At 40.2% G+C, this 20,606-nt stretch overlaps 1 protein-coding gene across 11 annotated transcripts in view; it reads right to left on the bottom strand.

The window, feature by feature from the left end:
• taf1 (TAF1 RNA polymerase II, TATA box binding protein (TBP)-associated factor) overlaps positions 1-20,606 on the bottom strand; it is a 137,444-nt gene that overhangs the window by 103,615 nt on the left and 13,223 nt on the right. For 10 of the 11 annotated variants that reach the window (XR_007263628.1, XM_048605021.1, XM_048605016.1 and 7 more), the window contains 6 exons: positions 16,801-17,123; positions 12,066-12,278; positions 8,369-8,605; positions 3,094-3,325; positions 2,647-2,769; positions 951-1,118 (listed from right to left, as the gene is read on the bottom strand). Coding sequence is in view for 10 of the 11 variants with exons in the window: in XM_048605021.1 (XP_048460978.1) it covers positions 951-1,118; positions 2,647-2,769; positions 3,094-3,325; positions 8,369-8,605; positions 12,066-12,278; positions 16,801-17,123 (1,296 nt within the window). In the remaining variant the exon portion in view is untranslated. Of the gene's footprint in view, positions 1-950; positions 1,119-2,646; positions 2,770-3,093; positions 3,326-8,368; positions 8,606-8,751; positions 9,627-12,065; positions 12,279-16,800; positions 17,124-20,606 lie in introns of those variants that run through there. The other variant, XM_048605024.1, reaches the window with a different exon arrangement.

The raw sequence follows: 20,606 nt of genomic DNA on the forward strand, positions 1-20,606 counted from the left end.
TTCTGACGAAGAGTCTAGGCCCGAAACGTCAGCTTTCCTGCTCCTCTGATGCTGCTTGGCCTGCTATGTTCATCCAGCTCTACACCTTGTTATCTCAGATTCTCCAGCATCTGCAGCTCCTACTATCATTGCTAACCATGACTGGTTAGACTAATAGAGGAATTGAGTTCAAGAGCCGTGAAGTTGAAGTTATGCTCCAGCTATACAAAAGCCTGGTTCGGCCACATCTGGAGTATTGTGTCTAGTTCTGGTCACCTCATTACAGGAAAGATGTGGAAGTGTTGGAAAAGGTGCACAGGAGACTCACCAGGATGTGGCCTGGAATGGAGGGAAGGTCTTACGAGGAAAGGTGGAGAGAGCTAGGGCTTTTCTCCTTAGAATGACGAAGGATGAGAGGTGTCTTGAAAGAGGTATACAAAATGATCAAAGGTATAGATAGAGTGGACAGCCAGAGACTTTTTCCTAGGGTGGACGTAGCTATTACGAGGGGGCATAGTTTTAAAGTGAGTGGAGGTAGATGTAGAGAAGACATCAGAGGTAGGTTCTTTACTCAGAGTGGTCGGGGCGTGGAATGCATTGCCAGAGCGGGTAGTGGAGTCGGCCTCATTAGGGGCATTTAAGCGGCTATTAGATAGGCACATGGATGATAGTATAAGGTAGGGGTGGAGGTTAGATAGACCTTAGGATTCGGGTAAAAGTTTGGCACAACATCGTGGGCCGAAGGGCCTGTACTGTGCTGTACTGTTCTATGTTCTATGACTGACTACTGCCTCCAATACAAACTGGAAACAATCATCTACCACATGGCTTCCCAACATTTCACAGCTGCACCGAGTTTACATTTCAGGTTCTATCTGTACTAACTGAAGTCATCATGAATCTCTAAATTTGAAGAGTATTCAGTGTTAGACTTTCTTGTTCAGTGGTAAAGCGCCTGTAGTAAAACATACCAAGAATTATGTTTTCATCATTCGGGTCAAGCGTCAACACAGGCGGTTCCAGAATTTTATCCATGGCTTGATCATCCCAGATGATGTTATCTTCCCATCTTCCATACACCAATTCCTCATTATCAATAGGGAAGATGGAATACCAAGTTTTATCATCCTCTTGGGAAACTAGTAAAGGAAAGCAACAGAACACAAGGAATTTTACCAAACTGACTTTGAGGTCTCATTTCTTAATAATAGGTCATAATAAACTATCTTAATTCTAGTAAAGTGGACCAAAGGGCTTCAGAGAAGCTTTATGAAACATAATTTGACAAGGAGTCACATATGATGATACAGGACAGTTTGTCAAAGATTTGGTCAAAGAGTCAGGTTTTAAGCAGCATCTTAAATGAGGATAGAGAATTGAACAGTTGAACTGTTCATACAATTGTTAGTTTGTGGAATGCAAAATGTAAGAGACCTTCCAGGATAGCACTGGATTAATTTATTCTCAAATTAACAAAGGTTTGGATGATGAGCATAGACGATGGGTTGAAAGGTAGAGATGGTGATCATGATGGAGTTGGAGCAAGAGAACAGAATTTGTGAAGGGGACTGAAGACAATGGTTTTAATCCTCAATGGCAGCATATATCTGCTTATCTGATACCAGAATTCTACCAGCAGTACATGCTAAGGATATATTGGAATGAAACAGCAATTGAATACCAATAATGCACTTAGCAATCACATTAACAGTGTTTAAAGACTTTTTTAACAGAATATTCATATAGCACACAACATTTTTAATGCATAAATGTTTTTGCTAATCTCGATGAAGGAATCTATATTTGTTTAATTTTAACCTACACAGAGATACTTTGTTGCACAATTTTGCCCAGTGAATTTTGTTTTTCTTCACTTTGGTGATGGAAACATTGCTGACAAGATCAACATTTGTTACCCAATTCTACCTACCACAAGAGGCTAGTGATGAACCAATTTTATGACCACTGTAATCTTTGCAATCAAAGTGCTCTCACACTGATGCTTGGTAGGGTTTACAGAATTTTCATCCAGCAACAATCAAGGAATAATTATATACATCCACACAACTGTCCTGGATTTTGCCACATTTCAGTGCTTTTGCAACTAGGTCTCATCCAAGAAAGTTAAAAACATTCCACTCTTGTACCTAACAGGTGTGGAGAAGTTTTGGGAGTCAAAAAGAGGGCCGCTTATCACAAAATATACAGCCAGTTATCAGACATTGCATTTATGAGACTGGTTCAATTGAATTTAATGATGTTGATGTTACTTAGTAATGGCAATGCCAAGTGGGAAACAGTTGGGATTTCTGGTCAGAGTGATCAATGCTAGGCACTTGTGTCGGGCGACTATTACCCGTCATTTACCAGACCACTTTTCAAGTGTTATTCTATTGCCTAATCTCCTTAGCAATTCTAAATGGAGTTAAGCACTGACTGAACATCAACAATAGCCCACTTCTGACCTTATAATGGACAGGCACTGATAAAGTAGCTTAAGATAGTTGAACTAAGCAAAACTACACTGTGGAATTTCTGCAATTTCATTAAAAGTAGATTATACTTTGTCACCTAAAAATGTGAAAATCTTCATAGCACACCCATTCCCAGTCTTTCATTCCTTCATTAATACAAATAAAACATGTGCTATTTGATGTGGCGTCATACCGTGCTGCTCTGGTGCATGTTTATCCTTCCCTTTTGCTGGGATTGGAGGACCAGGCATTGTGGTTTTCTGAACAGGTGTGGGAGGCAAAGGATTCGACAACCAAGAGGTGCCACGGTTTAGCCCTTTACAGAAAAGAGATGAACATGCATAAAATGATTTTGGAAAGAAAACTGTTATCAGAGATGGGGATAGCAACAACAAGAAGATTAACGATTAACCAAGAATAGCTAGCGCATGCAAATTGCAAGCTTTTCTGTTGTGTGTTAGTAACTGACTGGTGAATGTTTACTTTTGGGCTTCTGTCCATTTTATATGCAGAATGTGACAGCTATGAGAAGGGAAGAGAAGCACTTCTTTTGGTCAATCCAACCTGTAAAACTGTGTCTATCTCCTTATAAAGAGCTCTTATCCAGAAGAAAAAGCAGAATAGAGCAAACAATTCATACCTTGTTGTGCATTGTAAGCTGTAGCATTTCGAGTCATGCTAGAAGGCAACCACCCTGCTAGGCTAGCTCGCTGGGATTTTGTAGTCTTATGTTTGACATCCTCTCCATTCCAAATAATGTCTTCTTCCCAGGGCAGCTGAGTGACCATGAGGAAATGCTCATCTAGAAGAGCCTCCATTTCACTCTGCAATTCCTTTTCATCAGCTGACTTCTCAATTTCCTCAGAAGGTTCCTAAAATTATGCACACAGGTATTGACAATTAATGATACCTTTAATAAAGATATCGAACGGGTGCTTTACTACAAGAGCACTGCTACAACAAAATGGGGCATAAAAGAACAAACTAGTTCCACACACAAAGTTATTATAGTGTTCAGATCATCCTAATGAATTACTTTCACACAGCAAAGTACCACTAACAAAGAAGACATAAATGTATTTGTGTTAGCTGAGCAATGCGCATTTGCTGGGCAACCTGAACAACCCTGATCTTCTCTGAACATAGGCGGGTTTCTTCAATGTTCAAAACATAGCACCTCCAGTGTTGCACCGGTACTCAAAACTGCATGTTCAAATCTGGAATATGGCTAAAATTTATAATTGAAATGCTACCACTGAATAAAGGTGACATTATCCAAAAGAAATATTTTTTCTAAATTTCTTCTTTAATGTATACGAATATACAAATCAGCAGAACAGGTACTCAGCCACTCGAGTCTGCTCTGCCATTAAATAAGATCATGGCTGATCTGGTTAATCTACAATTCAACCTATTTCCATAATAGATTCTTGATGAGTAAAAGTGAAACAATCTGTCACTACCTCAAAAAAAATTTAAATGATAACATACAAATTAGCAACTGCATGTATATTTACTGCAAACTTCATCATCTCTGGATTGAGTGGATAGCCAAAGTCTTTTTGTAAGGTGGGAAAGTTAAAAAGAAAAACTAGAGGGCAGAGGTTGAAGGTGAGAGGCGACAAGATTTAAAAAGGACCCGAGAGGAACATTTTCACCCAAAGGATGATGCTTGTATGGAACACGGTGCCAGAGAAAGTGGTGTAGGCGGGTATAAGATGATCAGAGGATTAGATAGGGTGGACAGTGGGAGCCTTTTTCCTCGGATGGTGATGGCTAGCACGAGGGGACATAGCTTTAAATTGAGGGGTGATAGATATAGGACAGATGTCAGAGGTAGGTTCTTTACTCAGAGAGTAGTAAGGGCATGGAATGCCCTACCTGCAAAAGTAGTAGACTCGCCAACGATAAGGGCATTTAAATGGTCATTGGATAAACATATGGATGATAATGGAATAGTTTAGGTTAGATGGGCTTCAGATTAGTTTCACAGGTCAGCGCAACATCGAGGACCGAAGGGCCTGTACTGCGTGTAATGTTCTATGTTCTATATAAGTACAAGATTTAAAAGGCATATGGATGGGTATATGAATAGGAAGGGTTTAGAGATAGTAGGTCAGATTGGGATGTCTGGTCGGTGTGGACAAGTTGGACCAAAGGGTCTGTACCCATGCTTATAACTCTACGATTCTGACACTGAGATTGTTCATTCCAATGGCAGGTTACAAACCTTTCTGTGTAGTGTTATTGTTATTGCAGTTTACATTTTAAACGTTGAATATTACTGAAAAGAGAGGTATATTGTGACAACTTTTAATCTTGCACTCATCAGGACAAATCCAATGTGCCAAATTTCAAACAATCACAAAATTGATACTACAGGAGAAAAGGTTGCTGACTGGGTTGTTAAGTTGACCATAAATGATCAAGGCACTGCCATGATAAAAACAATGGGGACATTTAAGTCTCCAGGTAATAGAAAATAGACAGTGTGATATAAGATGTATGATTCATAATATATATATAGTCATTTATTTTGGAGTTTCAATTTTGAACATGTGGCAGGGATTGTGGTCTGAATGTATGAAAGGTTTACTTAAACTGCCTGGGGCCATGATTTATTTTTAAAAGTATGGGAGGGTGTGTTCCTGGGATAGTAATGGAACCACTGGAAGAGTTTTACCAGCACAGAGTAAACATGGAGAAGTATTAGTTCACTTTCAGTTCATAAGGATCAGAAATTATTTCTTCTTTGTTCAGGAGAAAAATCTATAGCCTGGAAAGCTTTCATTTTCTGTTTGCAACAGTCCTGGTAGAAGTTAAATAGATGAAACAATTTCACCTGAAGAAAGGAGATAGTTTAAAACAGTTAGGAAATAGGTTAAAAACTGAAAGAACTGCAGATGCTGTAAATCAAGAACAAAAAGAGAAGTTGCTGGAAAAGCTCAGCAGGTCTGGCAGCATCTGTGAAGAAAAAAATCAGAGTTAACGTTTCAGATCCGGTAGTTCTGAGGAAGGGTTAACTAGGAAATAGGTTACCTCAGTGTAGACCTTCTAGTGTGAAAGTTCCAAACAAATAAGTGATTATAAACTCAACCTGCATTCAAATTTACGAATGAAATGAAGAAATCAAATGAGCTCCCCTTCGTCAATTTATTAGGTGAGAAGTTGGATAATGGGCGCGTAATTATTATTCACCCAACGTCAATTTTTACCAGTCAATATGCATATTGGGATTCCTAAAATTCCACATGTGAGATCAATCTTTTGGCAACATCGCGAATTGGGCTTAGCCACCTGCCTACCCTGTATGCTTTATGCTGAAATAGGGTATATCAAATCTACCTTCTGTGATACTGGATACCGTGATCAAACCACCACTTGTTATATCTTACAAAAACTCACGAAAGGACATATGTTCACCACCTTAAGGCCATTAAGCAGTGCCCAGTCTACCTCTAAAAGTGGCCTCACGAATGTCCAGTACAGTGCACATGACGTCCCAACACCTATACTCCATGTTCTCACCAAGGAAGGCAAGCATGCCAAACGCCTTCTTCACCACCCTATCTACCTGCGACTCCAATTTAAAAGAACTATGCACCTGCACCCATGGATCTCTCTGTTCGGCAGCACTCCCCACAGCTCATACCTTTTTCAAAAAAGGGGTCATGGAGAGAGCCAAACTTTCCTGCATTTCTATGACAACATTCTGACCAATCAGAATCTATCTGCTAGGTCTGAGAATTAAGATTGATGATTAATTGATTCTTGATTCATCTCAATGCCAATTATGGCCTAACCAATCAGCACGCACTGGGTGTGCAAAATAAAAAGTTTCAACTTATCTTCTTTTAGAAAGGAAAGTATGCTTCTTGAATTTATTGGAATTCTCGGCGTATATACGCATGAATATGGATAAAGGTGACCCAGCAGATGAAGTGAACTTGGATTTCCACAGGCCATTCAATAAGATTCACATGAAAGATTACTGAACAAGATAACAGCTCATGATGTTAGGGATGAAATATCATCACAGATGAAGGATTAGCTAACACAAAACAGAGTGGTGATAGCTGGGTCATTTTTAGGTTGTCAAACTGAAACTAATAAAGCATCACAGGGATCAATGCTGACTCCTCAACTATTTATAACCTATATTAATAACTTGAAATGAAAGGGCTGTGTGTCTTGTCACTGTATTTACTGATGATACAAACTCAAGTGGGAAGACGAGCTTTGAACAGGATTGCAACGGAGGCAGAGAGGTGGGGGGGAATAAAAACAGGCGAATGGACGATAATAATGGGAAACTTGCCCACTTCAGCAAGAATAATAAAACAGCAAAATATTACTTAAAAGCAGAGAGACAATAAAATGCCATGGTAGAGTGATTTTGGTGTTCTCATCCAGGAAGTGCAAAATGTCAGCAAACTGGTACAGCAAATAATTAGGAAGGCAAATGGAATGCTAGCTTTTATAGCAAGGAGAATAGTTTGTATATCAAGTCCAGTTCAATGTGTTTGTTGATGGAGTTCCAGTTGCAATGCCAAGCCTCCAGGAATTCCCTGGCATGTCTCTGTTTGGCTTGTGCTATCATGGATCTGTTGTCCCAATCAAACTCATATCCTTCCTTGTCCGTGTGTATTGAGACCAGTGAGAACTGGTAGTGTCTCTTGGTGGCTAGCTGTTGTTCATATATCCTTATTGTCAGTTTTCTTCCAGTTTGGTCTATGTAATGTTTCTTAAAATCCTTGCAAGGTATTTTGTATATTACATTAGTTTTATTGATTGCGGATATGGGATCCTTTATGGTCGTCAGTAGCTGTCACAGGGTGGTTGATGATTCGTGGACTACTCTGATACTTAGGGATCCGAGCGGTCTCGTGGTCATCTCTGATATGTCTTTGAAGTACGATAGGTGACTAGTGCGTCTGGTTATGTTGTGTCTAGCTGTTGTGGTCTGTTGCGGATGTAATGGTGGATTGTGCTTTTTGGTTATCCATTCCTTTTAAAAACTCTGTTTAAGTGCTCATGTTCTGCTTTGCACAATTCCGGGTTGCTGCAGTGTGTTGCAGTTCATTTGAATCCTGATGCAGCTCCATTTATGTGTGTTGGGGTGGTTGCTGGTGTATTTAAGTATCTGTCTGTATGTGTGGTCTTTGTGTATACGCTAGTCTGGAGTTCCCCGTTGTTCTTGTTTTCCACTATTATGTCTAGGAAGGGTAGTCGGTTATTGTTCTCGTCTTCTTTTGTGAATTTTATTCCAGTGAGGATGTTGTTTGTATCGGGGGGTTTCTTCTAGTCTTGCATGTTGATAATCACGAAGGTGTCATCTACATAGATTGACCAGAACAAAGAAAAACTATCCAAACTCACCCACAACAACGACACGGACAACACAGAAACATGGTTCAAGAACATCTCAAAAGAGCCACAAGACACTGCTGCAATGCTGAATTGTGCAAAGCAAAACAGGAGCACCTATACAGAGTTATTAAAAGGAACGGATACCCAAAAAGCACAATCCATCGTTACCTCCACGACAGACCACAACAGGAAGACACAACACAACCAGACACACTAGTCACCCTATCGTACTTCAGAGACATATCAGAGATGACCACAAGACTACTCAGACCACTAGGTATCAGGGTAGCTCACAAACCATCAACCACCCTGCAAACAGCTACTGATGAATGTAAAGGATCCCATACCCATAACTAATAAAACTAATGTAATATATGTAATAATGTAATATACGCAAGGACTGTGAGAAATCATTCAAATAATTACAGCCCATCATTCAAAATAATTACATAGAAAACCTACATTTAGTTTAAAGGGCAAACAAGGGCAATCAACACATTGTAACTAATGCACAGAAATTTTTCAAATAATTTAGCTTTACTCACCTGGACCTCCACCAGGCAAGTTACTTCTTCCTCTAGCATCTGCTCTTCTTCTCTTGTTGCTTTGAGTTTGAAACCATAATCAAATCCCTCGCCATCCTCTGGCACTCCCAGCATATCATACCAAAGTTGTGCAGGCCCATAGCGCCATTCTGCAACTTTTGGTCTCATGTCCGTTATATTATCAGCATCACCCGTGGATTGAGAGAACTTCGACTCCACAGGAGCCATCATTGTAATCTGATGGTAGTCAGGACAGATAATGGCAAAGTAGCTTATTTTGTATGTAAATAATACATTTCTACCTAAGTATTCATTAATTCTGATGGGGGGCTGCGGTGGTTTCCCACACGCAGGACCTCAATTTATTGTCAAGTTATGCACACCTTGATCCATTTTCCAGCATATTTTATCAGTGGTTGTTTGACCTTGACACCTGTCCTCAGGATTTGGGTAAGGAGGCACGTATCAAGTCCATTTCATCTGATAACACTCAAATTAGGTGAGAAAATTCAGATAATCAGTATTAGATTCTTCAAGCATGCAACTCAACTTTTTCCATCTTTTTCCTTTTAAATCCTCAAGTCTACAGTCGCACCAGGCTGCTCACTAAAGTATCCATAACACCTTAAGATAGGCAAATTAGGCAATTCGAGTCTGCTCCGCCATTCGATCATGGCTAATATGATTCTCAATCCCATTCCCCTGTCTTCTCCCTGTACCCCTTAATCTCCAGACCCAACAAGAACCTATCTATCTTTGTCTTAAAAATACTCAGTGGTTTGGCCTCCACAGCCCTCTGCAACATTCAATTCCACAGCATCACCATCCTCTGGCTGAAGAAATTCCTCCTCATTTCAGTTACTTCATCCTGTTGCTGTGCTCTTGGGTACTGGTCTCTCCTAATAGTGGAAACGACTTCTCCACATCCACTCCATCCAGGCCTCTCAGTATTTTATAAGTTTCAATCAGACTCCTAGCGCATCCCCACCCCATCCTCTAAACACCATCAAGTACAGACCTAGAGTCCTCAACCGCTCCTCATATGATAAAAGCCCTTGATCCCCAGGATCATTCTTGTAAACCTCCTCTAGACCACTTCCAATGCTAGCACAGCTTTTCTTTGGTATGGGACACAAACTTGCTCACAGTATTCCAAATGCAGTCTGAACAGAGCCTTATACAGGACTTAGCAGTATATCTCTACTCTTGTATTCTAGCCCTGAAATGAATACCAACATTTCATGTGCCTTTCTAACCGCCAAATGAATCTTCTTGTTAACCTTAAGGGAATCCTGAACTAGGACTCACAAGACCCTTTGTGCTTCAGATTTCCAAAGCCTTTCCCCATTCAGAAAAAGTACACACTTCTATTCTTCCTATCAAAATATGTAACATCACACTTTGCCACATTGTATTCCCTCTGCTACTTCTTTGCCCAATGTCCTAGCAAGTCCTTCTGCAGCCTTCCCGCTTCCTCAACATTACCTGGCTCTGCACCTATCTTTGTGTCATCTGCAAACTTAGCAACAATGTTCTCAGTTCCTTAGATCTCCAGATCGCTAATGTATAACATGAATAGTTGTGGCCCCAACACTGACACTACAGAACCCCACTAGCCACTGGCTACCATCCTGAAAAAGACCCCTTTATACCTACTGTCTACATTCTGCCACTCAGCCAATACCTTGCCCCTAATACCATCGGCCCTTACTTTATTTAGCAGTCTCCTGTGCAGCACCTCGTTAAAGGCATTCCAGGTCACACCACTGGCTCTCCTTTGTCTAACTTACTTGTTACCTCCTCAAAGAATTCTAACAGATTTCTCAGGCATGACCTCCCTTTATGAAGCCATGCTGACTCTACTCTAGTTTACCGTGCACTTGCAAGTACTCCGCAATCCCATCCTTAATAACAGACTCCAAAATTTCTTTCCTCAGTCTTGTGAATTTAATCGCCATCCATTGCCCCTTTCAACCTGTTTGCTGCTAAAACCCAAACTTGGACTTTGTAAACTCGATATTTTTAATGGTCTTTGGATTAAACTACTAACCTCTATAACTTGGAGGCCACAGAAAATTCTAGTACACCAACCTTGCACCAAGGCCTACTTAAAAGTCGCCCCGGCCAAGAAATCATCCCATTCTCACCGTTATACTGATATGGCTCCCTGATGCCTCTTTTGTAATTACGTTACTTTATACTTACATTATCTGAAATATGTATTTAAGTATTTCAAGCTAGTTAGAAAGTGCAAGAATAATGCAAATGTCATTAGTGGAACTGAAAACAAAAGCTTGCACTGCGCTTTATGATTCATAATATGGTGGCTTTTCCTTTATGCAGGAAAAACATTGCACCCAAGGACCCATAAATTTGTGTCCTTACGTTCTGGAGTCACTGGAAACTACAATTTCATTTTTTTCTTTTCGGTTTTCATTGCATTCTGGGACATTTAGTGGTCTCTCTCACAGAACAGTGAGAAAAAGAACAGAAAAAAAAGTCACTGACTGCACAGCTATTGCAGATTAAGTGCTTGTTGCCATTTTAACCAGCTTGTTGGTTTAAGTGTAGTAGGCTCAACACTATGAAGAAATGGATTCAGACCCTACAGCGGAGAAAATAGTTTGACTGATACATCAATGCAGTGCTGAGTGAATGCCATATCATAGAATCATAGAATCCCTACAGTGTAGAAACAGGCCATTCGACCCAACAAGGCTACACCGACCCTCCGAACAGCATCCCACCCAGACCCATCCCCTTACCCTATCCCTGTAATCCTGCATTTCCCATAGCTAACCCACCTAGCCTGCACATCCCTGAACACTATGAGCAATTTAGCATGACCAATCCACCTAACTTGCACATGTTTGGACTGTGGGAGGAAACCGGAGCACGTGGTGGAAACCCACACATACATGGGGAGAATGTGCAAACTCCACACAGACAGCTGCCTGAGGGTGAAACTGAACCCAGGTACCTGGTGCTGTGAGCCAGCAGTGCTAACCACTGAACCACTATGCTGCCCAATCAAAATAGTACTTGCCCATTCAGATGGCTGCAAGTGTTACTAGGGTATTAGTCAAAGAGGTGCAGGTGAGCTCTCCTGGTAACCTGGCCAACATTATCTCAACCAAGGACACTGAAGCATGTCATATGGTACATTATCTTCCTGTTTTTCTAGCATGCTGGTGACATTTTCCTAAATTACAACACTTCAAAGATATAAATTTATAAATTTCCATTTCTTCATATGTTGTTTAGATTCCAATTGGAGGAGTTGTCAGATCAATAACGCTGTGATAGCCACATAAATCTGAGGCATATCATAAGGAGAGATGGGCTGCATAACATGTTTCTCTCTGCTTCCACCATGGTGTTGTGCGAGATGCTCTGCAAATAAACATCAGCTTAGTTCAGGTTTATACTTGGGAGGTTGATTATATAATACTACAGCCAGTCCCTGGGTTGCGAATAGATTCTATTCTTGTGTCTGTTGATAAGTCGATTTGTATGCAAGTTAGGACACAATGCAGGACAACACAAAATAGCAGTTAAGTACAGGAAACATTCACGTGTTGGATCTTTAAAATTACAATCAAATTTGTAAGTGCGAGCTTTCCAAAATCAGGGACCTTTGTATTTGGGTACAGTCCTTCACACATTTTTCTCCTCCTATACTTGACCCAATACATACCTCATCATCAGAGAGACATTGTTCAGGTGGTGGTGGCGCAGCATAATGATAGTCCCAGCCAGATTTTTGTTCTTTCGTTTCTTCTCCCTCTCCTTCTTGAACAGAAGCCTCAGGTTGTGGATCCCGATGTTTCTTTTTTCTTTTCCTTCTTGCACTTCGCCAAACCGATGGAATGTTCTTTCCAGGTCCAAAGAGACGCAAAAAACGCAATACCTGCAAGATAAGGGAACTAAATTAATTAATTATCTGTTGTGACCTTACTAAACCATCACAACCAGGGCTCCAAAGAATTGGAGATCACATGATACTCTCCAAATATTTGGTAACATGTCAAAGAAACTGCACATATTAAAGCTATGCAACATAATCCATAGTATTCACAATCAACAAACTAAGGGTTTCCAGAAAACTATTAGCTAAAATACTTGACCTACATCATCCAACAATAGGCCTTAGTTGTGACTTAAGGCAGAAAAAAGTACAAAACAAACAGCAGCTGCAAAGCACTGGTCACAGTGATCTGTAAGCTATGATTTACAACGCAGCATTTTGCTTAATAATAATAGCATATTAAAAATGTGATTGTATTTTAGAAGTGCCACTTTTCTATTTAACAGATTATAGCTATTATGTCAATGGATTAAAACTCCAAAAAAATTAAAAGAAGTTTTTTAACTTTTAAGTCCATAATGTGTTGTTTTTAAAAAGGACAGCTACAGACACCTGTGAGTATAAATTCAATGGCTGCCAAAGTCCTGTGTGAAATCGAACTTCAATCAGCCCTCAAGAACATGAATCTCAAAAAGCTGTTCAACTGCCAACATCAACACTAACGATGCAACTTAATATTGCCCACATCATCATCTTATCTGGTTTTCATAAATAATTTAGCAACTGATCACCTAAGATTTTAACTTACATACCTTTTTCTTTTGGGACTCATCTCTTATTTCTAATCTGTGTGTGTTTTTATGTGCTATTAATTCTTCTCACACTAAATAATTGAACACCATATGTTTTGTTAATTCAAGAAAGCCTGATTGAATTGGCTCCTTTTAAAACATTAGTTAACTTGGGTCTGGGAGAACAGTATCCACAAGGACGGATCCTTTTCAAATTAATAGTGTTGCAATCAACTGAGGGAATGGGTGAATAAATAAGGAAAGCCTATTCATCTCTCCTCACCCAGGATTGAGCATTTTGGGTATCCTGCCTGGAACCTCGCATAGAATATGTTGGTAACATAGCAAAAACAGATCTCTCATGGCATTAAGCTATACGTTGTTTGATAAGTAACAAAAAATAATCAGGATCACTGATGGAGATCAAGCAAAACTTCATTTTGATTGACAAGTAGCTTTAGTCATTTGTCGGTTCAAATTATGATTATGCTCATTATTTTCAAAAATTGTATATCTGCAACTGTAACGACCACAGCTTTGTTACCTTTATTTTTGGTCTGTAGATCAAAATTAGAACAATACTAATTTCAATCGAGGAGACTTGTAAGAAAATGGCTGCAGTTTTAAAAATGGTGTTTATTGAAGCTGTTCACAACTTGAAAGGAAATGAAGCTTAACAGGTGCATCAGAAACTATGTCATCGCGGGTTCAAAGAACAATACAGCACTGGAACAGGCCCTTCAGCTCTCCAAGCTTGGGCCAACATATTATGCCCTTCTATACCTAAACTGTCTTACAGGATCCGTACTCCTCCATTCCTTTCCTATTCATGTATTCGTCCAGGTAAATCTTGAATGTTGCTATTGTGTCTGCTTCCACCACCAACTCTGGTAGCGTGTTCCAGGCACTCACCACCCTACGTGAAAAACTTACTCACACATCTCTTTTAAACTCCCCCACACTTTGAACCTGTGCCCTCTTGTAATTTACTCCTCCACCCTGTGAAAAAGCCTCACACTTTCCACTCCATCCATGCCATTCACAGTTTTATAAATTTCTATCAGGTCGCCATTCAACTTCCTGCATTCCAGTGAAACAAAGTCAGCCTATCCACCTTTTCTTCTTCACAGCTAAAATCTCACAATCCGGGCAACATCCTGGTAAATCTTTTTTGTACCCTCTCCAAAGCATCCACATTCTTCTGGTAGTGCGGTGATCAAAACAATATGCAATATTCCAAGTGTGGCCTAACTAAAGTTCTATAAAGCTGCAGTATAACTTGCCTATCCTTACACTCAATGCCCCTTCCAATGAAGGCAAGCATGCTATAGGCACTTTTTACTATCTTATCTATCTGCGCTGCCACCTTCAGTGATCTGTGGACCTGCACACCCAGATCCCTCTGCATATCAATACTCCTAAGGGTCCTGCCTTTAACTGTATAATTTCCACCTGCACTTAACCGTCCAAATTCATCACCTCACATTTGTCCGGATTAAACTCTGTCTACCAGTTTTCTGCCCATGCCTCCAACTGATTTATATCCTGCTGTATCCTCTGACAGTCCTTCTCACTATCCGCAACTCGACAAATCTTTGTATTGTCCACAAACTAACTAATTAGACCAGCCATGTCTTCCTCCAAATCATTTATGTAAACCATGAACAGCAGAGGTTCCTGCACTGATCCCTGTGGAACACTGCTAGTCACAACCCTCCATTCCGAAAAGCACCCTTCCACCGGTACCCTCTGTCTCCTATGACTAAGCCAGTTCTGTATCCATCTTGCCAGTTCACCTTGAAACGATGTGACTTCAACTTTTGTACCAGTCTGCCGTGAGGGACCTTCTCAGAGGCTTTAGTGAAGCCCATGTAGACCAACATCAATCACTTTTCTCTCATCAATCATCTTCATCACCTCAAAAACCTGGATCAAGTTAGTGAGGCACATCCTCCTCTGCAGAAAACCATGCTACCTATCACTAATTAGTCCATGTGCTTCTAAATGCTTACAGATCTTGTCCCTGAGAATCTTTTCCAATAATTTCCCTACCACTGATGTGAGGCTCACAGGCCTGTAACTTCCTGGATTTTTCCAACTACCCTTCTAAATAATGGAACAACACTGGCTAATTTCCAGTCCTCCGAGACCTCACCTGATAAAGATATAATACTCCAGCAATTTGTTCTCTTTCCTCCCTCAATATTCTGGGATAGATCCGATCAGGACCGAGGGACTTATCTAGCTTCATCAAAGCCTGGGCAATTTCCCCAAGTGGCAATGGGTTGGTTAGCTTTTCCATTGGCAAGTTAGTGTGGGTGCAAGAAAGCTCCACTTTATCAGCATTTGAATCAACCTCTAAACAAGTGATGGGATTTTGTGTATGAGCAGTGCAGGCAAAGGAACCTAACCTCTGAAGGGAAAGCATCAAGATATAGCTCTTGCGCTCTCCCTGCTATGCGTGACATGTAACAGCAAAGCCAGCTCCTGCTACCTGTTCTCAATCATTGTTCCTAATAATTGCTGTCTTCATATTCCCCTGTTGAAAAAAGGAGGAAACAAAAGCCTTCAAGGGTATTAAAAGATTCAATTCTCCCCCTGTGACCAGAAGTTTGAACATTAATGCAAACAAACTTGCATCGTCAGCCAAGAAATTAAAAGGGATCAAAGGAAACCGGAAGGCATAAAACAAATCAACTCATCCAATTGCTGTGCTCCAGATTGGCACCACTAAACTTCATTATACTTATCAGAAACAAAAACAAAAATTTCTGGAAAAACCCTGCAGGTCTGGCAGCATCTGTGGAGAGAAACCAGAGTTAATGTTAACTTTGACGTCTCTCCACAGATTTTTGCTCTTTAGAAGGATCACTGGACTCGAAACATTAACTCTGATTTCTCTCCACAGATGCTGCCAGACCGGATGAGTTTTTTCCAGCAATTTCTGGTTTTGTTTCTGATTAAAACATCTGAAGTTCTTTTAGTTTTGCACTATCATGTGTTTTTCCCACCTTTCAAATCCATATCCTTGTCAGTGTCTGTTCATGTATATGTGTGGTCAGTTACAAAGAAGAAGAGTTTAAGTTAGTAATTCACATTTCTTTGCTTTACCGTTAGTTAAAAATAATTTTGTTGTGTAATCAACACTTTTTTCTGGCTACGTGAAAAGGTAAAGGTGAAGTCCCAGAGGGCCATAGGCCTGATCCCTCATTAGAGGGAGACAATGGTGGTGAGTTTAATCTAAGGGTCACCATGCCTCATCAGACAAGGGACAAGACTGAGAAGGTGGGACATTCTTGGTGACCTCAGCCAGTGTGGAAATTGAACCCACACTGCTGACGTCACTATCAGAAACCAGGCAAATGAGCCTACAAAAATCTAGTGCATGATTACTTTCAATCTGAATGAGACAGTCAGGTAGAATTGGGGCATTTGTCATAATCAAACATTTTCACATTTGTGATGACTCTGGGAAAGCAGAGCTTGATTTCCAGCACACACCACTGGGTTGTAAACATGATTTTCAACCATTACATACTTGTTAGCTACATACTTGATTTTATGCTTCAGCTGACTAGATATCTTTTTCAGGGTTCAACTGACCTTCATGCAGCAAATACAGATGCTCTCAAACCTCAAAATAGAGCTAAAAGAACAGTTAGTGCACTCATATACACATCTAAGTATGCCATAACAATCTCAGTGTTAAAATCCCTCTCTTTTTAGCTCCTCCAACAAACTGACAGCTCCTTAGTGATCTCAGACAACATTTTTACAGTGACATTCCCCAATTTAGTTCACTACATGGAGTCCAAACGAACCCAGTTTCTCACCTGTCCTGGTCGAAATTCTGGGAACAGTTCTGTAACATTCGGTAGTTGCTTAGTTGAATCTCGTTGCATAATACCTGCCAGCGGCAATGTGAGCTTGTCTTCCTTCTGAGATTCATTCTGCCTTGATCGTGGAATGTGTCGGTCTGTCTCAGATTCTGAATCAGAGGAACTGCTAAATTCAACCTTCTCTGAGGAGGATGAAGGAGCTATTATGGAAGGTAAAATGATCCCGTCATTCTCATTAGAGACAGAACAAGGGAAAAGGGCATCAGCAGCACGCGATCCTCCAGTAGTACTCAGCACTGCTGTATTTACTCCATTTGCTGAGGGAAGAATAAGCGAATAATAATATTAGTTCCTTTACATCACAATTGTGTAGTTAAAAGTACGCATTGTAATATCACACCAAAATTTGCTCGTTCATGAAAAAATTTCTACCATGCTCAGTGCTCTTGCGGCATGACTATTGTTCAGACCTCCGTTATTTTAATTTTTGCATGGAACAGAGGGTTGTGAGTTGAAGCTGACTTTTGGACTCAGGGCAGTAGCTTGTATTTTTAAAAAAAAGCAAAGAACAAACAAGCTTATATTTGCTCATGGGACCTGACCTGCAAGTTAATTGCAGCTTGATTGTTTAAAAAACGCTGTAGACATTTCGACACTGAAGGTACATAATGGTCAAAGGCTGGCAAATGTTTTGATGTTAGAAGGAGCCATCCCTGGGAGAATGGTGCCAATCAGTCTACCAAAGAGAATGTTGGAATAAACAGAAAGAGAGGCCAAGTTTAAAAAAGAGTTTGAATTGCATTTTTAGACAGAAAGACCGTGGCTATGAAAGCCACTGGAAGGAGTTCTTGGTTGCTCTCCAGTTACCTTCCCATTATCAAGTTATTGAAAGTTTGGAGAATAGAATCCCAGTTATGAGAAATAAGTGAATATTTCTCAGAGCCTACTTGAAGCTGGTTACATTGTCTGATGTCTTCAGAAATCAAGAATGATACAATCCCATGTGATACTACACATCATTAAAACTGCTGAAGTGAACTGGCCCCAGTTATATCTCTTTTGCTTTTCTTCTAATTTATCCCTTAAATGTGTCTGCATGTTTGCGAGCAGGGACAATGCTGAAAGAAGATTAGGTTTAAATTATACAGACATTAATTAGATTACCTTGTATTTAGTTTTGTTCTGCCAAAGTTACAGTATTAGTAATAAATTGTTGATTCTTGTTTGAGCTATAAACCTGGTGTCTGTTATTCTTAAAATCAGTTTAGGAACGACTAGGGCAATTTTAAAGTCAATGAATGTTTTCATTTTACTGTGTTGTGAACACAGGCATAGAAAACCTGATTTGATAATGCTTGCTTTTTGCATGTCGGACAACTATTTTAAATTTATGCTTGTATTGATGAAGGAAGATTTTCCCCGTAATAGGAATTAATAAAAACTAATGAGATTTTCTTCATCTTAACCCGATGATAAACTTGCTTACACAGCTTACAATTCATAATTTGGGCTCTTGTAGTGTCCCTATCTCTGAGCCTGGAAGCTAAGTTCAAGTCCCACCTGCTCAAGGTGCGTAATAACATCTCTGAACAGGTCAGTTACAAAATAACTTCAATTCATTATTACCCAAGAAATACAAAACAGAATCAAGCCATTTGGCACAACCATTGCATACAAATACTCACCTTCCATTGGGGGCTAGTCCTGTGTTGCCTCATCTGTCAGCCTTGCTTTCTGTTGCCTTCTCCCTCAAATTCATAACTAGCTTCTCCTTAAATGTATCAATACTACTCCCTGTTATACTCAGTTCCCCATTCTCATGATTTTTGGGGTAAATAAGTGTTTCTTCTGTGTTGCCTGTTGGATTTGTTGCTGATGAGCTCTTGAACAAAGAAGAACAAAGAACAATACAGCACAGGAACAGGCCCTTCGGCCCTCCAAGCCTGCACCGCCACATTTTGACCTTTCATACTAAAACTGTCTTTATTTACAGGATCTGTATTCCTCTATTGCCTTCCTATTCATGTATTTGTCCAGGTGGTTCTTGAATGCTGCTATTGTGTCTGCTTCAACCACCTCCTCTGGCAACGCACTCACCTCCCTAGTTTTCACCTTCTCTATAAGTGATCACATTCATTCTATATCCACTATATCAAAACATTTTCTTATTCATAAGATTCCTATTAGCTCACCCATTAGCCTACTTTTTATCCCCCAAAGAGAGACGTTCTTTCCTTCTAAATCCTCTCTTTAATCTCTGCAGTGCCTCTATATTTTTTGAGAACAATATGCAGTATTCCAACAGTGATCTAATCAAGGTTCAACAGAGGCTTCGTAAAACTGCCTTCGTCTATTTTCCAAGCCTGCTTTAGAGAACTCTATTTCATACCTCCATATTGGCCCTTATTTAAGTTGAAAACACCAGTTTCAGATGGAGCTGTTCTCCCTGAAACTAAATATGAAATTCTGCCATATTGTGATCACTACTTCTACAGAATCTTCAACCGAAACATCTCTTATTAATCCTATGTTATTACATGACTAGATCCAAAATAGCATATTCCTAGGTAGATTCTGCAATGTGCTGATCTAAGAAACAATTCGAGATGTATTTTATGAATCTGTCTTCCATACTGCCCTTGCCCATCTGATCTGTCCAGTTAACAGGCAGACTAAAATCACCCGTGACAACTTTGTCCTTTTCTTACATGAACAATTGCGATTAGACGCCTTTTACTGATTATATAATTTAAAATAGCGTAATGATCACAATATTGAAGCACCATGGGCTCTGTGCATTGCAGGTAAGATTGCATTGAGGCAAGATTATAGCGACCAAGTATGATAAATTGGTCACAGGATAATACATTCCCACTTATAACTCTGTATGCTGAACCACTCTTGGCGATGGACACTGAAGACCCCAAGTTGAGTACATGCTGTTCTCTTGCCACCCTCAGGGCTTCCTCAAGTGGAGTTCAACATGAAGGAGTACATTTTGGGAAGTTGTGGGGGGGTGTGATGGTGGTGGAGGAGGATGATTCAGTGTGAGGTCTCCTTGCCTATGTTTGACCTGATACCTTGAGATTTCATAGGGTCCACAGTTAGTTTTGGAGACTCCCCGGCCAACTCCCTCCAAAACTGTATACCATTTTCCTGACACCTCTTCTAGATCTGGCCTGCTGGTGCAAAATAACATATACAGAAATGGTGATGGTGTTGACTGTGATATAGTCTATAAAGTACGATTCCATGAGTATGTCAGGCTGTTGTTTGACTAGTCTGTGAGATAGCTCTCCCACATTTGGCACCAGCTCCTAGATCTTGTAAGGAGGACTTTGTAGGGTGACAGGGCTGAGTTTACCATTTGCATTTCTGGTATCTAGGTCGATGTTAGTTGGTCCATCCACTTTCACTTCCTTTTTTGAAAATTTTTAGCAATAACTGAGTGGCTTGCCAGGCCATCTCAGTTGATAGTAGTGAGTCAACCACATTGCTGTGGGCTTGGAGTCACATGTAGGTCAGACAAGGTAACGATGGCAGCTTACCTTCACTCAAGGACATCAGCAAACCAGATGTCTTTTTACAACAATCAACAGTGGTTTCATGTTCATCATTTGACATTTAATTCCAGATTTTTGCTTTTCAAATTGAAATCCCACCATCTGCTGGGGTGAGATTTGAACCCAAGTCTCTGGATTACCAGCAACATTGCCCCCAAGCTACCACCTCTTCTCAGTCCCAGCTGCCAGATGTGAGAGATCCAACACACATTAGTGTGGTAATGCCTCTGCTTTCTC

Source organism: Rhincodon typus, chromosome 14 (genome assembly GCF_021869965.1).
Source record: "Rhincodon typus isolate 14 chromosome 14, sRhiTyp1.1, whole genome shotgun sequence".
Classification (NCBI taxonomy): Eukaryota; Metazoa; Chordata; class Chondrichthyes; order Orectolobiformes; family Rhincodontidae; genus Rhincodon; species Rhincodon typus.